Source organism: Ochotona curzoniae, unplaced genomic scaffold (assembly GCF_017591425.1).
Source record: "Ochotona curzoniae isolate NIBS_2020 unplaced genomic scaffold, NIBS_Ocur_1.0 scaffold_1852, whole genome shotgun sequence".
NCBI lineage: Eukaryota > Metazoa > Chordata > Mammalia > Lagomorpha > Ochotonidae > Ochotona > Ochotona curzoniae.
In genome coordinates, this window is record NW_024467087.1 from 48,150,753 (window position 1) to 48,170,997 (window position 20,245).

Here is a 20,245-nt window from a genome sequence, read left to right on the forward strand (position 1 = left end):
TAACTAAGGTATAAACATGCAAAAGGAGAAGTCTCCCTACGATCATAAAATGATGTTATTTTCTGTTCAGCAGTTCATGTTACTGCTGTTCATGCTAATTAATTAAAGGAGCTGTTGCAATAATGTGCAAACAGGGAATCTGAGAAACTGAGAGGGCTTTTAGGTCTCCAAGTGAAGTTAAGTCAATCTGGGCGCGGGCAATCAAATGTAATGAAATCACTTGTCAGTGCTAAGCTTGCAAAAACTGTGAAGTTTGACTAGGGAGTAAAAGGATTATAATTAGATTTCCAATAGGATAATAACTAAATGGCAGAATGCAGTAAAGAGAAAATATTACTTTGTTAGCTAATGGTATTGCTGTTCGGTTTTAGGTTTTATCAGCTCACTTGTAGTTGTGTTAATTTAATTTGCTTTTATCAGCAAAAATGTACTACGCAAATGGCACTTGAATGTCATTTGCAAAATCATTGATCTGAAGGTGCACTAAATGACACCCAGTATGTTTGTTTTATGTAAAATAGAGATTGGTGGATAAGATGGTTGATGTGTGATCTTGCAAGCCCACAACTGAGTGCCACAAATCTGAATAGGACTATAGTCACGTGCATACTCCACTAAATCCTTCACCCCAAGATATAGCGGAAACAGCCACTGCATGGAGTGTGTGTTCATTGTTTGATCACCTCAGAACACCTACGATAAATTGCTAAAATATAAGGAATGCATATACCCTTTTATTAAAAGATGGCCTACACATGATCAATATTGTTTGTGTAACAGCATTGAAATAGTAAGACAACAACTAAAAAGTGTTTGTACACACACACACACACATATACACACACACACACATATCTATACTATATTAAATCTACACAGATTACCATAAGGCTAACTCAGATTTCACTGTTTCTAACGATGCACATGTAACATTTTTCCAAGTCTCCTTTAGATTTTCTTCAAGAGATGTCACAGTGGAACAACTACATGAACTTCAAAGGGACAACACTAAGTGAATGATAGACTTCTATCCAGCAGAGCTATTGACAATGGGAACAGAAGGGACTTCACTGATGCAAGGATTTTTTGCTGTGATAAAGGTGAATTTTGAAAATGGCATTGCACCAGCATGCACAAGTCAACCTCACAAATAATAGGCTTTTTCAGTTTAAAATAGAAAATTGAGTGAGATGGCAAAGATGAAAATATTATCAAAATAAATCACAAAAAAAGTTTAACACAAAAATTAGGGAGAATGGACACAATAATGACTAATCTTGCATTTTATGTTTTTCAAGTATATCTTCTCTGAGATTCATGGATACCTATAGAAGAAATCTTACTGAATTCTGAGCATCTCAAAAAAAGCCAAAATGACTGTATTGTTTTAGGTAATTATCTGATGTTATTGATTAAGTGATCTGTATTTTGAACTGGTACTAATAATATTTTCAGTCACCTACTCCACTAAGGAAAAAAAAATGTTGCTCAACAATAACATCTTTCTGATTGGAAATTGTCATTTCACTCATATAAACACAAGATATTCACTCTAGTTTTTCATAAAGTGATGATAAGTGAGCATTTTATCATTAGCAGTGCTCCTATGTTGTATTAAGTGAAGGAAGATGTCTATTTTTCCATTTTTGTCACATTTGCCAAAATATTAGTTGATATAAACTAAAAGCTAGATTTTGAAAAGGAAATGATTAAATTACCACATTTTATCATGAATGGATAATATGCTCCACAAATACTAGACCGATGTGTAATATAAGACTTGATTTTCTTGCTTTATATGTTTTATCTCAATCATTTTAGAAGTGTATCTAATCTTACGTCTGCCATTAGGTACTAAGCCTCATTATTATAAGTATGTTCAATAAAAATAAATATTAAATGTGTCTTTCCCTAAGCACAAGCTTTTATACAGAACTCACGCTATGTGAACAACATAGAAACAAAATTAGTTGGAGTCCGATGGAGACTGAATGTACTTTCACTTATGTCACCTAATTGACTGCCCATGAACACAACATCTGTTTCCTGTTGAATAGAAATGAAGTAGCTTTAGGGACAGTGCAAAAGCTTATATTTGTCACAGAGTTGGAAAAGATGTTGCTGAAGACAGTCTGAACTGGGTAGTGTGTTGGTTTTCTCCTCCAATTTTAAAATTGATTTCACGTCGTGCTCAAGGCAAGGATACAACCAAACTCAATGATGCCAAAGGATCCTCAATGATCCTCAATGATCCTCAATGATCCTCAATGATCCTCAATGATCCTGTGTCTATCTTTTTGTATTATTTATTCAGAAGGGCTCCAATTCTTCAGGGAATTCATTTCTATCATGGTTTTATGTGGTGGACACCTCAAATATCAGGCCCAGAACCAATGGGATTTTCTTCCTGAGTTAGCTGTGGCGAATTCATTGTAGATATACTGAATCTCATTCAGATTAGCTTTTCTCACCTAGTCACAGCCTCTAAAATGATGGAAGAAAGCGGGCAAGCGAAAATTGATATGCAGCAGAAAAAGCATCATTGAATAATCAAGAATACCCATAGGCCTTCCCTCACTGCAGCAGAATTAGCCACAGTCAGAAGATCCATGAGCCATAACTCTTCTGATTCTGTAAAGGCAACTTGCAGATGTACTCAATGTATATTTGGGGAGGGAATTCTCCATTTTCTGAAGCTTAGCTGAACCCAGATGGATTTTTTTCACCACATTTAGTTCTGTTGCCCTAAAATAGATCAACTCATCATAACATAGGAAAACACCAATTATTTAAACTTCCAGCCAACAACAAATCCATGGTTGACTTTGTATTTTTAAGGTTAGGAACAAGTTTTCTTGTGGAAATTTTTTTTTTAATTAGGATGAGACAACATTTCATAAAATAAATGCAACTTTCATATAAAGGCCAAGACAATTATACAATGATCACAGTGAAAGTTTCCAGTGATCAAATTCAATTCTAATTTTTGGATGTTTTTTCACTCCTATGAGACTCTAGGTTGATTTTTTCCACTTGTTTAATTAATATACTTTTAAACATTTTAAGCAATCTAAAACATTCATGGAAATCTTCTAAATCATGAATTACAATATATATTCTTATTTCCACATTTACATGGTTTTGAAAATTGGCAACAAAATCCAAAGTTTATATGTTGTTTAGAACAACTTTAAAGTACTGAGAACTTATGATTTTTATACTTGTGACTTTCACAAAAAGTAAAGCAGTGTACTTGAATGAAAATAGAAGAATTTGTATACTTTTCAAAGGCAATGAATTTCCATTTATATGTTATAGAATATGCCTAAAAATTAATCGTATCATTTTATCAGGTAAATGTTTAAGACATCTGCTCACATTGTATATGAAAAATTACTAGTCTCCAAGTTTTCATACTGATACTGGGATTTCAAAGTCATGTTAAGTATTTTTTTTCTTAATATTACAACATTTAACTTGTTTCCTATAAAAATGTAGAGAGTGAAACTGATTTATTTTATCTGAATGAGCTATACCGACATAAGAGTTTATCCCCAAACAACTCTGGGTCATACAGCAAGGAACTGTAGAAAGAATTATGTGATTTACTATACCTTGCATAGCAGCACTATCATGAGGGGTCCCGTTGTTTTCAAGTTCAATATCTTGAATTCCAGTATCTGAAAGAAGTGACATTCAAGATTAAGATATAATTTTGCATTTCTTGAGTCAACTTAAAAGGAATACTCTAGTGAGCCAGTGTTCAGTCCCTATAGATGATGCATAATTTGAGGTGGTGTTTTTTTTTTATTTTTGTAGGTTTGTTTTTAATAGTAGGATATGATTCCCCAGTACACAGTAAATGGTATTTTGTTTCATTTCCTGAAGAATGAAAATAACCAATGGATTATAAGAGTATGCTAAGAATATCAGATTCATGTAGCTGGACTTTGGAATAATAGCACTAAAAAGAAGATGGCAGATACAACTGTGAAAGTGGAAGTCCCTCACCTTTATGCGTATTCCTTTTGTAAATGACGGATGATTATATTATCTGTATGCTAAGAGTAACTGCGTACTAAAACAACACCGTGGCTTATGATCTTTATGCAGTATTTGCTCCACAGGCAAATATTTTACTATTCTGCTCTTCAGATTAAGTTTCAAAAACAAATAGTGAAACAATTTGTGTGTGTGTGTGTGTTAGAGAAAGAGAAAATTTATTTCAAAGTGGCCTGGTTAAATGAAAGATAGTGTGGTGTTCTGAATTTAAAATGGAATCTGAGAACTCTAGAGTTAAGCTACTTCACAATGTATTCATCTCTTTCCACAGGACTTCTAATGGAATTGCTTAGAATGTTCTTTCTCAATCAGGCATTCATTCAGTACTATAACACTGGAGTAATTCTCATTAAAGGAATCAGTGTCCTTTAACAAATGAAAACAGAGTTCGCCAAATGTCAGCATATTCTAACAAGAATGGGCATAAAGCACTAACCACTTAGATACAGTAATATCCATGATAATGTTTGTATTGCAAAAATCAGCTGATTTCCTGTTATTTTTAGGTCACTTGTGCGTCCTAGAAAAGGGATTATTTTGATGAATTTAATCTCTGACCAAAAACATGGCTTCCAATTGATTTTCTAATCATACTAGGACAAAATCTACCTCAAAATCGACCTTACTCTCTACCCTCTTCCCTCCTTTCCTTTCTTCCTTCCTTCTATCCATTATTCCATTTGTTTCCCTTCCCCCTCCTTTTCTCTCCCTTCCTTCTTTTCCTTACTCCCTTCCCTTCTTTCTCTTACTCATCTTTTCTCTTTCATTTCCTTTTTCTTCCTATCGTTCCTTCTTTCATTCATTTCTTTCTTTTTTAAAAGTTGATTATCTCTTAGCTCACCCTGACTCTGAAAGAATGAATCAGAAATTACCTTTCAGCATCCTCAGCCCACTGTCATTAGCAGTGGCTTTAAGTGCCTGCTCGACTTGCTCTCGGCGCTTGGATTCAAATTCCAAGGCTTCCTGAAGTTTTCTCTTGGCTTTTTTCTCCTTCTTCAGGCGCTTTTGCATGGTAGCTAAAAAATAGTTTGTGAAACGTTAGTTTCAAAAAGCTGTTCAATGCAACAAGCTGTCAGTTTGAATGATTTATACACCAGAGATACAGGTACATATGCAGAAAGATACAATTATTGTTGAACAAATGCTTGGTTTCTGTCCCCCTGACTCTCATTAGTCTCACCCAATGAGCATTTGGTATATAGAAGTTCAATCACGCAAATAACTACTTTGTTGTCACAATTCTAGTACCTATGCCCCACAGTAGTCATACAGGTGCTTTTGTTAGATGGTAGCAGTAGGGAGAATTATTTTCTTTAAATCTCTTTAGCAACAGTATTAAATACTGGATAAGTATCTTTAAAAAAAAACATGTATTTTATTTTTATTGGAAATTCAGGTATACAGAGAGGAAGAGAGACAGAGAGAAAGATTTTCCATGCATTGATTCAATCCCCAAGTGGCAGTAACAGCTGGTGTTGAGCTAATCCTAAGCCAGGAGCCAGGAACCTCTTCTGGGTTTCCCAAGCGGGTGCAAGGTCCCAAGGCTTTGGGACATCCTCAACTGCTTTCCCAGGCCACAATCAGGGAGCTGAGTGGGAAGCAGGGCCACCAGGATTGGAAACGGAGCTCATATGGGATATTGCCATGTGCAAGGTAAGGAATTCAGCCAGTAGGCCACCATGCCAGACCCTGGATACTACTTGGGCCAGGCACAGTAGCCTCATGGCTAAAGTCCTCACCGTGAACCTGCCTGGGATGTCATATGGACAGTGGTTGTAATCCTGGCATCCCTGCTTCCCATCCAGCTCCCTGCTTGTGGATTGGGAAAGCAATGAAAAATGGCACAATGCCTTGGGACCCTGCACCAGCGTGGGGACCTGAAAGAGGCTCCGGACTCCTGGCTTCAGATTGGTGCAGGTCCAACCATTGCAGTTACTTGGCCAGTGAATCATCGAATGGAAGAGCTTCCTCTCTCTTTCTCCTCCTATCTGTATATCTGACTTTCCAATGTAAATAAAATAAAATGAAAATGAATGATATTACTTATTAGGCTTTTCATATTTATATTCAAGACAGAAAATAACCTGAAAGTATTGTGTTGCAAAACATGATCATTAAAAGTGTAAGTGGAAAACTGTCTAGAATATTACCCAATATAAAGGAAAAAATATATATATATACATAAATTTAAGTAATGAACATATCAGTTTATCTCTATTTGTCATCTTCACATATACACACATTTTAAGAATAACTTCCAGCCACTATTCTATAAGCAAGCTTTAAAATCAAAATCACAATGATGGGCTTTTTCTGGTAAACAGAAAAGTTAGAGAAAAGACAAAGAGCAGCTATGCTTACACTCCTCAGAGGCTTCAGGTCTTAACTAAAGCCTACACTCCCTAATGCCTCATTGTGTATAAACTTGGAAGCCTTGTGTAAACTCTGAAACCTTGAAATCGGAGAGTTTCTCAAACAGGATTAGTGGGTTTCAACAACAAATTGCTTCATAGCAAACTTTTAAGAAGTCCAAATTTGACATTTTTTTTTCTAAACTCATATTTTAAAATTAAGACAGTGATGTTACGGCAATAGAAAAGACACTCAAGGAATATCAAACAAAATAAACCGCATGAGAATTTTTAAATGTTTTTCGCAGTGGCAGATATTCTGTAGTGGCTAAGACGCCTCTTGGGATGCCTGCAGCACACATAGCATTGCCTGGTTCGTGTCCAGAAAGAACTTTCAATAATCCAGCATCCTATAATGAGCTTGAGAGGCAGCAGCTGATGGCCCACGCACATGGATTCCTGACAGCCACAGTGGAGACCTGAACTGAGTTCCAAGCTCTTACCTTTAGCCTGTCCAGCTCTGACACCTCTGGAAGTTTGGGTTGTGAACTACAGTTGGAAAATCTGTCTCTCTCTATATCTCATATATTTCTGTCTCACTGCCTTTCAAACCAAATGAAAATATAGTTCTAAGATGTTAAGTGTGTTCATTGATAAAACATTTCAACGGAGGCGAATATATGTTTATGTGTTTCAATTGTATCTGTCTCAGAGTTCAAAGTATTTTTGAGTAAATGGCTTTTAGAGGCTTAATGAGAGACATTTACCCATACGAATTTCTGTTCACTTGAGAAAAAAAATATCAGAGGCTTAAGGCAGGAATGGGGAATGTCTGTTCTACCTACTGTTAAGGCCCATAAAATCAATTGGTCTGGCCCTACTAAGACAACTACAGGCAGGTCTCAAAATTCAGTAACTCTGTAGCGGAATAATTTTGAAATTAATAATTTTTCACTGCATGTGGATGATGTTATGAATATTCAAATGACCTTTGGCAGAAAATAAAGGTTCCCCACTACTAAAAAAAAAAGGAATGACAAAATGTGTACATATTTTCTGCTATTTTTGAATGAAGACTGCTGAATATGGTTTAGCTTAAGAGAGTTTTCCTGTCATAACTATATTTAAATCAAATAAAGCAACAAATTCTTTAAATAAGAAATTTGTATCTATTCAAATTAGTGCATGAATTCATTTCCTTGATAAAACTATGCATAAATAAATAACACTGTAATGAAAACACTGTTAGCTGCATTTTACAGATGAGGAAAGTGGGTCCTTGAGAAGTTAAGAAATTTACCCAAGCTTATATGAAACCTGAAGACCAGGGCTGGCTTTGTGATACAGTGGGTTAAGATGCTGTTGATTTCACCCAACATCCCCTATAGGAGCACAAGTTCGAGTCCCAGCAAAGCTGCTTCTAAACCAACATTCTGCTAATACACCTGAAAGAGCAGTGGAGGTTGAATTGATGCTTGTGCTCCTCTCATCCACTTTGAAGAACAGGCTAGTGGTCCTGACACCTGCTTGAAGCTGAAAAAGATCCAACTTCTACAACCATTTGGAGAGTTAATAAATAGGAGATCCATTCTTTTTCTGCCTAGCATTTCTCTCTCTGTCTCTCTCTCTTTCGTGTGTGTGTGTGTGTGTGTGAATGTGTGTGTGTGTGTGTGTGTGTGTGTGTAGTTTATGCTTCATCGTAAGAAGTTGTATTTACTGGGTATGTTGTATTTAAGGGCTTATAAAGAAATTCAAGTGATTATCTAGCACAAGTATTGCTACTATTTAGGCCCCTATGATTCATAACAATGTAGTAGATATTTTGTGTAAAAAACATGGAATAGCAGAGTAGTTTATTTTAATTGTGTCAGTCAACAGATGGAAAATGTTTAAGGGACAACAGATATCTATTATAAACAAAAACCTAAAGGTTCTATGAAATGTTGGCAAACAGAAATGAAAATGAGCCGATGTTTTATGTAGTAGAGTTTTATTAAAAATGACCCCATTTTCATATTTAACCAGCGTTTTTAAAAAAAAATTTTGGTATGCTAATTATATACAAAACTCCAAAATTTAAAAAGACGGCATAACTTTTGTATGTTGTACTTAATTAATTTGGCAAGATAAATAAAACAGGTTTAACTATTTCTATTTTTAACTTTCTTTTTATTTATAAGGCATGTGCACACATGTGTTTGCATGTGCACGCACACACACACAGTGAATCTTCCATCTACTTACCCAATCCACAAATGCCTCCAACGGCCAGCAGTGCTGAGAACTGCAGTTCAGATCTTCTACTTGGGCGGCAGGGTTTCAACTGTTTAAGCCATCACCACTGCCTCCCAGCACATGCATTAACAGTAACTAGAATCCAAATTGGAAATAGAACTCAAATGCAGACACTCTTATTTGGGATGTGGCATCCCATGTGGCATGTTAATCACTGAATCAAACACGTGCCCTTAATTTTAGATAGGGTAACTGGATTTCCATTTGGAATTGAATCAATGATTCTGGCCCTTTGAAAAATATGTAGTATGTTTGCAGTCTCTAGAAATAAATTTTGATGTGCAGTATATGAAATTAAATGTTGTACTACCTTTGAAATCAGTAAATCTCTCAAGAATAAGGGTGAGTTTTCATTTCATTACTACAACCTATCACTGTGTTCTGCCAAAAAGTAAGTATCCCTTTTTGTCAGAAACTAAGAAGTTACTAATTGTCAATGTAGTTCATGAAATTATGGTACAACTATGAATATTCATGATTCAAAATCTCCAAGTAGCCTCAAGTACAGATATAGGTTTCTGTCTTTGAGTATAATAATAATACTAAATTCTTATTGTGGCTTACCCATAGTATTTGTTGCTTAGTTTCCAATGTGTTTTCAATAATTCCAGGCTATATAGAAAGTACCTCTGACACACTATTCACTCTGCAATTAAACTTATCAAACTTACTTCTGCTTTGCAGCTCAACTGCAAGTTGTCTTTCAAGATTTTCTCTAATTTCTCTCTCTCTGTAGAGTTCTATTCGCAGTTCCTTCTTTTCTTGTTGAATCTGTTTCTCCTGGATACGAGCATTATCCAAAGCCACTTTCAGTAGACCCTGTAAAAGTACAAGAGATGACATGCAGTTCATCTTATTTGTTTTAATTTCTCAAATATGAAATAATTTATGTAGGTGCTAATGTCTTGTATTACATTTATTTTGTTTATAGAAATATTGTTGACCTGAATGTTGGTCAACAGAGTCTCCACGGAGGACAGACTATCAGCAAAAATGAATGGTCCAGGGAATCCAGGGGGCAATGCCTGCCCAGGAGTCAGCTGGATCTTGTCCAAGGGTGACTTCATCATTGGGATTTGAACTGGTACCTCTTCTGCAAAACAAAATTCATATCAGAGAGTTCCCAAATTGACATCTCAAAAGCTTCCATACAACATCTCTAGTAGACATCAATAAGACATTTTTTCTAAAACATAATCAGACAACATAATATACAACATAATCAGACATCATGCCTGCATTCCATCTGCCTCTAAATAAATGTTCCAATAAATAACTCAAGAAGGTGAAATGACGATAATTGCTAAAATGGCATTAATTATGAAGAAACCAATTTAATAAGTATTTCTATCTAGAAATTAAATAATCAGATCAATTTGTAAAAAATCCAAGTTGTCTTTAATATTTTTTCTCTTTGAATCTATCTATATTTACACATTACCCATCTAGTCATAACTTCATTACTTTAACATCTTTATTGAGGTATAATTTTATATATAATAAATTTGACCTGCCTCATATTATTTTAGACAATTTTAGTAAATTTATAGAATCTTCTAACCACCACCAAAAACATATTTTGCAACATCTTATTCATTCCTCAAATGTTTTTCAGAACCCTATTAATAGTATCTTAAACTGGAAGCCATACATCTCTAAAAACGTGTACTTTCTAGATATTACATATAAGCAAAATCATAAAATATGTAGAGTTTTCTCTTTTTTCTTAAAATTCTTATAATATTTTTGAAGTTTATCCAAGCTGTGACATACATCAGTATGCTAAATAGTACTCGATTGCAAGAGGATGTCACCCTCTTTAACTCTTTAAAATGTTATTTTATTGCTGGACATTTGAATTGCTGCCACTGTTTCTTTTGAGTAACATACTTTGTAAGAAAAATATCACTTATCACATAAAAACACAAGGCTTTCTCTCTTGTTTTTGTGCTGTTTTCTCCCATGCTCTCCTTAATGAGATTATCAACTTCAGACAAGGACACACCAAAAGAAGCTTTTGTCTATTAAGATGTTTTGTATCAGGCCCGGTGCTATAGCATAACAGCCCAACTCCTTGCCTTGCACGCACCAGGATCCCATACGGGCACCGGTTCTAATCCCAGCAGCTCCACTTCCCATCCAGCTCCCTGCTTGTGGCCTGGGAAAGCAGTCCAGGACAGCCCAAAGCTTTAGGACCCTGCACCTGCGTGGGAAACCAGGGAGAAGTTCCTGGTTCCTGGCTTAGGATCGGCGCAGTACCGGCCGTTGCATTCATTTGGCGAGTGAATCATTGGATGGAAGATCTTCCTCTCTGTCTCTCCTCCTCTCTTTATATCTGACTTTCCAATAAAAATAAATAAATATTTTTTAAAAGATGTTTTGTATCAATATGCCTAGTTACAGAAAACAAAAACAAAAACAAAAAAACACTTTATATTGAGAGTCAGAACTTGGCTGTCTTACTTGAATTTTTTTTTTAAGATTTATTTATTTTTATTGGAAAGTCAGATATACAGAGAGGAGGAGAGACAGAGAGGAAGATCTTCCGTCCAATGATTCACTCCCCAAATGAGCGAAATGGCCGGTACTGCACCGATCCAAAGCTAGGAACCAGGAACCTCTTCCGGGTTTCCCACGCGGGTGCAGGGTCCTAAAGCTTTGTGCTGTCCTGGACTGCTTTCCCAGGCCACAAGCAAGGAGCTGGATGGGAAGTGGAGCTGCCGGGATTAGAATCGGTGCCCGTATGGGATCCCAGTGGGTTCAAGGCAAGGACTTTAGCCGCTAGTCCACGCTGCCGGGCCCCTTACTTGAATTCTTACTGATGACTTCCCCTGCAGTTAAAAATAGTCACTTTCGGTATATGAAAAAAAAAAGCACTACAGTGAAGGATGTAACAAATTCAACTACTCTTACTCATTATTGTTCTACAGAATGATAGAAGGGGTGAATCACAGCTCAAAGTAATGTGTTATACTTGCTGTGGTCTCAATGTCAATAACAGGGTAAACATTTTTTTGAAAAACAGGCAAATTTCTCTGGTTATAATAATTGTCATTGACTGCTACATCCTAATGAGGTTCATTGGAGAAAACGACTAGGCTGTATCTAAACCTGAGCAATTTTCATTTGGATTAGAAACAAAAAACACAATCTAGCCTTTGATTTTAGTTCTACTAGTGTCAGTATCAATTTTCAAATAAAGTTAGGCTTCATTTGTCAATTTCAAGCAGTATACACATGTAGTGTGCAGTCTTGAACCCCATTGATTTCACAGTCATCAGGGTTGGCTGGGGAATTTCTTGTTTCAGAAGTCAGTATATCCAATTGTGGGAAACTCCAGTGACATTACTTAATGGAATAACATTATCTCTGATATTTGTATTTTTCTATAACCAATAAGAATAAAAATGTAAAATATGACGTTAGCTAATTAACAGTTTTACATATTTCAACCAGAATGTTAAAAGTTTTCATAGGTCCTAAGCATTTCCTTAAGTTGTATTTAAAAAAAAAAAACTGCTAATTTTCTTTAGCATCGGAAACTATTTTTAACATTTCCCAGGGATGTCCTAATAGTAAAACTGAAATATATAGTAATTTGATCACAGATGCATAACTCATGCTTTATATAACTCATAAGTTTGTATTTTCATACTGACCACTATTTGAATATTTAAATGAGCCCTAATCCCTTCTGAGACATTTCTCTCTGGTTTTTAAGACAATGCTAGGTCTGGAAGAAGTGAAATAGTCCAACAGGAATCAACACTTAACCACAGATTCATTGACCACACATTCAACCACATGATTTCATTTAAAACATCATCTTGCAAAAGAAATCTTAATCATAAAACATCTCTTAGCCAGCAGCTCTCAGGCCTCTAAAGTGCATTTATCAACAAGTAACCAAAAATATTACGCTTTATTCATATAGCTTGAGGTCTGTATTTAGGTAGTATTTTATCTTCCACACATGAGTGCATTAAGTGGATGGAATGACTTCATAATGATCCATCAATGTTAACAATAGCTGAAGAGGCTATTGCATTGATGTCCATAAATCTTCAAATTATGAATGCATGCAGCCTGCAAGATCTATTTTTACAAAATGAACCACTACAAAGTTAAAACACTGAGTTCCTGCTGACTCAGAGACGATATAATATTTGCCCTGAATAAATATTATGTGTCAGGGGCAGAGTTCTAAAAATTAATGAATTCCTTGTTATGGATCCCTCCGCACACATGTAACTTCAGTGTTGAGAATCTGAGAGGTATTCTATAAACAGGACATCTGAAAAGGAAAGCAATACATTCAGGATGCCTATAGCAAAATTGTAACTATGTAAAAATTGCTACAAGTCTTCCATTTGGAGATGAAAGAAATGTCATTAAAGTGACTGAAAGGAAAATTACTATTGACTATGAAGACAGGTTGCAAGGTCTATGGTTTGTAATGTTTCTGTATAGTAGATTGAAGTTTCAAAATAGTATTACTCTTCCTTAAATAGATAGACACAGCTGAATTAGGTGTCACTTGCTGCACTGAGGATCAAATGCAAAAAGAATCATATTTCATCAGACCTAGTCAACACTAGGAAAATAAATAGAAATATAAGAGGTAAGCAGGCAATGATTCATTTTGATAATCTGGCCCAAGAGAGACACATAGAGACAGCACACAGATCTAAGCTTCTACCAAAAGACAAATAGGACACAGAGGGTGGGAATCGGGATGACAGTGTAGCAGAGGTCACATCGATTTTCAGTAGCAGTTTTCACACAGATGAGATAACCCTGGACTCTATTTGGCCCATTGTTCATATCCTACCTGTCCTACAAGCAATAAATTTACTAGTCCTAGAAAGAGGGCAGTAAAAAAGAAGGATTCTACTTATGACTCCCGACGATTAAGTTTCTGTGCTAACCATATATGCTTTTCAGATCAAGGTCACGTTGCATGCTAAGGTTCACAATATTCCAAAGCTAGTAGAACTGTCATGTTTTCACATACTAGGAAAAGGTGGGGGTTCAGGCCACTAATCATTTCTTTATTTCAATCATATGCTACAAAAACGAATGACAAATATATCAGAAATTGAATTAAATATTAGAACTCATCATATCTGAATGGTCTTGTTCACAGCCTGAAAATAATTGCACTGTTGTGTAGGAATTTGTTAGGTAGAGCTGAGAAATACAAATTGGCAATGAAAGTGTAGATGGTAAACTACTCGAAATACAAATTGCCAGTTAAATAAGAGGATTACTTTGCAATCTTGAGAGAAAGGGTTTTGATTGAATATTTTGATTTGAGCAGCTGGTGTTCCAAATATCCCCAAACTTTGATCAACACATGTAATGCAACGGTAACAACTAAAGAAAGTAAAAACAAGGCAACAACTATCTAGTCAAGAACACGAGCAATCTCTCCATCTACTGAAGCAGAGTGAAGCAGCTTTTATTAAGCCTGTTTGTTAAACCTGGAAATCTTCTCTCATGGTGCTTGAGAGTCCACTTAGAAAGCAAGCTCTTAATTTTAATTTCTTGCATCAGGCCCAAATGAATACAGGTTGACAAGAATTTTATCTGTCTGGGAGAGAAAATGATAAGGATTAGAAAAATCCCAATTAAAATTAAAGCTAAAGGTCTTAAGGGACTTTCTGACTTGATGTATATGACTCTAGTACTTAATCTCCTACTTTTTCATGGAGTTAAGAGTTTGCACTTCCTCTAGGATTTGAGGTTTGTGATGCGGAAACAGAAACTAATACAGCTGACTCACCCAGCAATGGGAAAATTCACCTACCTACCAGGTCATCAGTTCTATTCTTTAACAAGTAAATTATATTCCATTATTTGATTTGAGAGTATTCCCCTAAATACATCTGGCCTAAGGGACACTCCTTTGTTGATGTCATTAGTATTACATTCAGCACAAGTAAGACACCTGCTTCCCTCTTCCAAATTGACGAACGATAACAACAACAGAATGACCAACTGCTGTGTATGATGAGACCTGAATGAATATAAGGAAGTACTCATAGTCTCAGCCGAACAATGACTCCTCAAGCGTATCCACCAGGAAAAGGGAAAAAGGAAAATTTAATCTCCAAATTCTTATATTTCTTTAAGGAAATGAATTATAAATAATTTAGACAGGTGCAAACAGAATACTAGCAGCAAAGCAATGAAAGTGCCACCAACCCAAGAAAGTGATGGAAAGAATGCTGCTAAAACCAATTATGCCCCTGTTGTGTTCTGGATCCTTAGATTAGCAAGATGGCATAATAGGATCTTTTATAAATTATGAATTAGCACTAAGTAGTCTTTCACATAAAACATTAGGCAAATTACCAGTTTTTTTCCTAATGAAGAGCTTGGAAGATGTGTGCTATCCAGCTTTATCATTAAGGAGCAGATAGACAGGCTGTAGAAGTTAACAATTAAGTGTTAATCATATGGCATAGATTATTAACTGCCTTTATGAGTTCACAGGCAAGATCCCTGTGGCCTGCTCTGAGCACTTAAACTTGTATCTTAGCTCTCTAGCTGAATTCTTGCTGTACTGAGAATAAAGTGCTCCAGCACTTCCACAGACATTCTACATGCTTACAAAAAGGCTCTGTGCTTAAACTGGCTCTAGAAACATTGGGCTAACCAGTGTTAAATGGTTTTCTTGAAAGCTAGAGTTGCCAGATATATTATAGAGAGCTCAGGAAAATTTTGGTTTCTCAGAAACAGTAAATACATTTCCAAATGAATATAACAAAAATGCCGTCATCGGTCTTTTACTGAATGATTTGTTATTTATCTGAAATTCAGAATTCATAAGGCATAATTTTCCTTTTCATTTGTTCCTACAAAAATAGAACATTCTAGAGTCTTTAAAAAAGCTAGCTATCTGATCGTATTTCATTATGCATGTATACATTTCTTGAAAGATCACATTATATGATACAAATTTGCGATTATTAACTGTCAATTAACCTCACTGAGGTTGAGGATACAATGAAGCAACCAGAAGCAAGAGAGAACAGCTGGTAGGGAGACGAGGCTGGGAAAGGCTATTTAACAGTTACAGTTGTAGAGAAGAAGTATTGGTAATGTATTGCATAAAAGAGTAACCATGCAGAATGAAAATGTAAACTTTTCTTCCTCCCAAAAGAAACTGGACTAGAAAAAATAGTTTGAAAATTTTCTCACTAGAAAATAATGCTAAATGCCCATAGGGATAAGCATGCTTATCCTGATTACACATTAAATATATCCACATATGGAAATAATCCATAGTATGCCATTATTACATACAATTTTATGTCAATTAAGATACTTCATTAATTTTAAAACAGTAATGCTAAATACAAGCAGACACAAAAATGAACGAGTCACACATCTTCCAAGGTAGGCACTAGAGTGGGTAGTGATGAAGAAACTGGTGCCTGGCCTGGTCACCGATCCAGTGATTTGCAAGCCCCTGTGAAAGTAACACAACTTTCTTGTGTCTCAGTTTCTTCATCTGTAACATCAGGCTAATAAACATATCTAGCTATGTCTTAGAGTTGTTATGATGACTAACAAACTATTTGTAGAATTTGTAGAACACTGTCTTAACCAAAGTGAATAAGAGTATTTGTTAAACTAAATGGCAAATAAAATTTTCACAAGTTAAAGAGGGATACATAGCAATGTATTTGACCACATTAAGCACCTTTTAACATTTCATGAAACACTAGCTTTATGAGGATCATTTTCTAGATGAGCCTGGATTCACCTTCACTTGACTTTCACACTTATAAAAGATATGTTACAAAAGGTATGAGGATATTAAGGTCAGTGCTTTATACCCACAGCATTTTTGTTCTCCAGAGGACCTTTGAGGATAACTGGAGACATTTCTGAATGTCCAAACTGGTGAGGGGCATGGGTGCAGGAAAGGAAGCCAGCACTCTACTGACATCTAGTGGAAAAGTCCAGGGATTTGCAAATTGTTTTTCCCAGTTGTGGAAAGCCCGTGTGTAGCCAACTGCCAAAACTGATTCAGAACTACTGTCCCAAAGCTATACAAGACACTCTCATTGAATCAACAGCGATCAATATATTCTTTCTTCAATTTACTTGTATTAGAGTAATACATGTAGCGAAAATGAAGTCAAATAAATTATTTAGAACAAAGTACCTTATAAGGTATGCCGTAAGGTTCGTAAGCTTGGAAGTGTGACCACGACCCCAGTTCAGGAACTTCAATACAGATATTACTGATCTAGGTAGTAGTAGTTAATCACTGTGACCAACACTCATCCCCAGTTTCCTTCCTTAAGGTTAAATTTCTTATGTTGTTTTATGAGGCAGGTTTGTCAAGGCTTTGTATTGAAATGGCAAACAATCTGGTAGCAGGAAGCATAGAAGTGCAAGATGAGTTGCTCACTCAGTATTTTCCTGGATGAGTGTCTTTTCAGCTGAGTCAATGAAATGAATTCTAAATAATCAGAGTTAGGGTTAGGTTACTCTCTAATCCTGAAAAGATCCTTTTTAGGAGTACCCTTGATGGTCATGTTATCTCCCTTCTTTTTTGCTATACTATGGGATTTGTGGTTAGCAAAATTCTATTATTGACAGAATTCTCTTAACTCTTTTTAACTTTGTCAGTCATGTCATGTCATGTCAAATATTTGGGACACCTGAAGAATTCATTTTCGAGTCCCAGATAATTATTTCCAATTTACATTTCAATGGAATGAAACATGCTATAAAATTTTGCTATTATATCTTCCTATATTGAGACCACAAACATCAAATCCCTTACCACTTCTTAAGTGAAAACATGCACACAGAATTAGGCAAGTATCTCCAGGTATTAAAATATCTCTAATAAAATATAAATATAAAATCCGAAAAAATATTTTGTCCTAATTTAATAAGAGTGGCCTTCAAATGCTATTGCTCTTATGCTACTGACATTCCCATTGTCGCGTTCTACATACTCTTTTGAAGCTGTATACCCTGTTTAAATGGCATGGTGTCTTTTTTCAATATTGTTTGTGTCCAAGTAGATATGATGCTTGTAGAGAATACATCTAGGGAGTCATAAAACCGGTAGAAAACATATATCTCCATGGTAGTTTAGTACCTTCAAGAATTCAATCACAGGGAAAAGGTTTTGCTGTAAACATCTTAAAAGCCTTTATAAAGGAAATGGCTTCCTACAGCACCTGTTTTAATAATTGAAAAAAAAAAAGAGAGAATAGGTTTTATATATCAGAGCTCAAATTCGTTTAATTTTCTTGATTTTTTCCTAAGCCTTGCTCTTGAAGTATTAAAAGCATTCAAGTACAAAACAATCTGTGCACTAGTATGAAAATGAATAGCCTGGCTGCCAATTTGCAACATTACGTTTTCCAAAATGAAGCCAGCAAACATATTTTTCACTTCAGCAGAGGTTTTGCTCTTTCTGCGCAATGGATTGTTTGATCACTATAGTTTAGAAAGAAAAAAATTATTTTACATACTTAATGTGTTATGAATTTGTGCAAAATTCAGAGGGTGGGAAAAGACATTCTCAAAGTACAGAATATTCAGGTATAAATTAGAAATTGGCCAAATCCAAAATTTGGGGTTTTCGAAGTTAAAATTTTAGAATATTTATTTTTGTTTTTATGCCTTTTTCAATGTTTTAAGAAAACATTAGTAATGAATTAATAATTAAGTTATACAGCGTTTTACACTCAGACCTAATAAATTCCATTTTCATGCTTGTGAACCGACAATACGCATGAGGCTTATTTTTTTCCATCGACCAAAGCAGGGTAAAATAATACTTGCTGTATATTAAAGATACATTTATCTAAAGATTGAAACCTGTTAAATATAACATAGGCATTAATCATGCCTCCATACTCATTAAATACAACACTTTTTGAAAAAAAAATAGAGTACAATTTTGTGGGTCTTTTTTGGTAATAGAAAAATTAATAAATAAAATGTGTTCTGTGAATTTAGCAATCACTTTTTCCCTTGCATGAGTCTTCAAGTTCTGACTTCCTACTGATCACTGTCACCAGGATACTTCATCATGACACTCAACTATTGAAAAAGTGAACCCACTGTTTTATCATGTCATTTAACATCTAATCGTATACTTCAACTGAATATGATCGCATATATTAATTCGTATTTTTCTTATTTACAGCATCTGCCACAAAAACTTGAATCCTCTTAATCACTTTGACCATTTTCTCTATTTAGCCTGTCGCCTATGCAATCTGTGAACAGGCCCTCTTCATTCTACCTCTAAGATAGCTCTTGTTCTAACCACCTTATATCTGAATAACTAAGATGGCTTTCTTAGGAAGAATCGAGTTTTAACACGAATACTAGATCAAATTGCTTGAAATCAGTGTGGATTAATTATTTGGTCCTCAAGTACCGCCATAGTTTGATGCCAGGTTTTGTTTTTTATGCACAAAACTCCATTTAAAATTGTTCTGATGTAGTCAATGTGATTGACTCCCTATCATCTTCAACTCATAAAGCTTTCTCATTTCTATATTTTTGCTTCAATGCACATGTGTAAAATATTGCCCCATCACCTTTAAGATTTTAAATTAATCATTTGAGATCTTAAATTAACCCATAATGAATCCTTACACTAATCCTTAAGCTCTTGAATTGTTCTCTAGCATATTATTCCATATGAACCCATTATAAATTTGAACTTTTCTAAAATCCTATACATAGTAAATTTCCTGAACACACATGAAGAGTCTTGTACTATCTGCTGAAATATGTTGCTCATAGTGTTATTTACATTTCTATCAACAATTAAATGTTCATATGTTAATGTATTAAATACCTAATTAGACGTCAAATGATTTAAGGATGGGGAGGCCATTGCTTAATTACTATTCTCTCTTTCTTCCACAGAAGCTATAATTTTGTCCTATACCCCCTAAATACATGTAATTTATTTTCTAAATTACATAGAATGGGAAGCCATTCAAATATTGAAAACACTGGTGCTAGTTAGAAAACACACATAGAAGGTTAGAACACACAAGCAAAAAGATAAATGTATCCCTAAATTCTGAATGCTTAGAAATTTCTTCTTATCTCCAACTTAAGGAAAGAGCACAAAATAGGATAGTACTCTTCTACGATTGAAAAAAAGTTCTGCAAATTGTAGAAAAGCCTACTGATGAGAAAGTCAGTTATGAGATGGGAATTTTGTGGTGATGTCACCCTCTGATCAAATCCTTACTCCTTAAGTCCAAAAGGAATGAATTTTTTAATAGATGAAAAAGAAGTTGTGTCATTCTATTATTACTTCAGGATTTACAGCAGCAGAGAAAGATTTACAGAAAGAGAAACAAATATCTTCTGTGTGCTAGTTCCTTCCACAAGTGGTGGCAAGGATCCAAAGCCAGGAACCAAGAGCTTCTTCCAGATCTGCCACACAAGTGCAGGACCCAAAGGCTTTGGGCCATATTCTACTATTTTCCCTGGTCAAAAAGCAGAGAACTGGATGGGAAATCAAGCAG

The 20,245-nt window shown here is 35.2% G+C and overlaps 1 protein-coding gene across 1 annotated transcript in view; it reads right to left on the reverse strand.

Annotated features, from left to right (window-relative positions):
- Positions 1–20,245, reverse strand: part of DACH2 (dachshund family transcription factor 2) — a 468,995-nt gene that overhangs the window by 10,417 nt on the left and 438,333 nt on the right. The window contains exons 9-12 of the mRNA XM_040999528.1: positions 9,653–9,801; positions 9,380–9,527; positions 4,935–5,078; positions 3,615–3,680 (exon numbers count right to left, since the gene is read on the reverse strand). Of these exons, the coding sequence (XP_040855462.1) occupies positions 3,615–3,680; positions 4,935–5,078; positions 9,380–9,527; positions 9,653–9,801 (507 nt within the window). The remainder of the gene's footprint in view (positions 1–3,614; positions 3,681–4,934; positions 5,079–9,379; positions 9,528–9,652; positions 9,802–20,245) is intronic.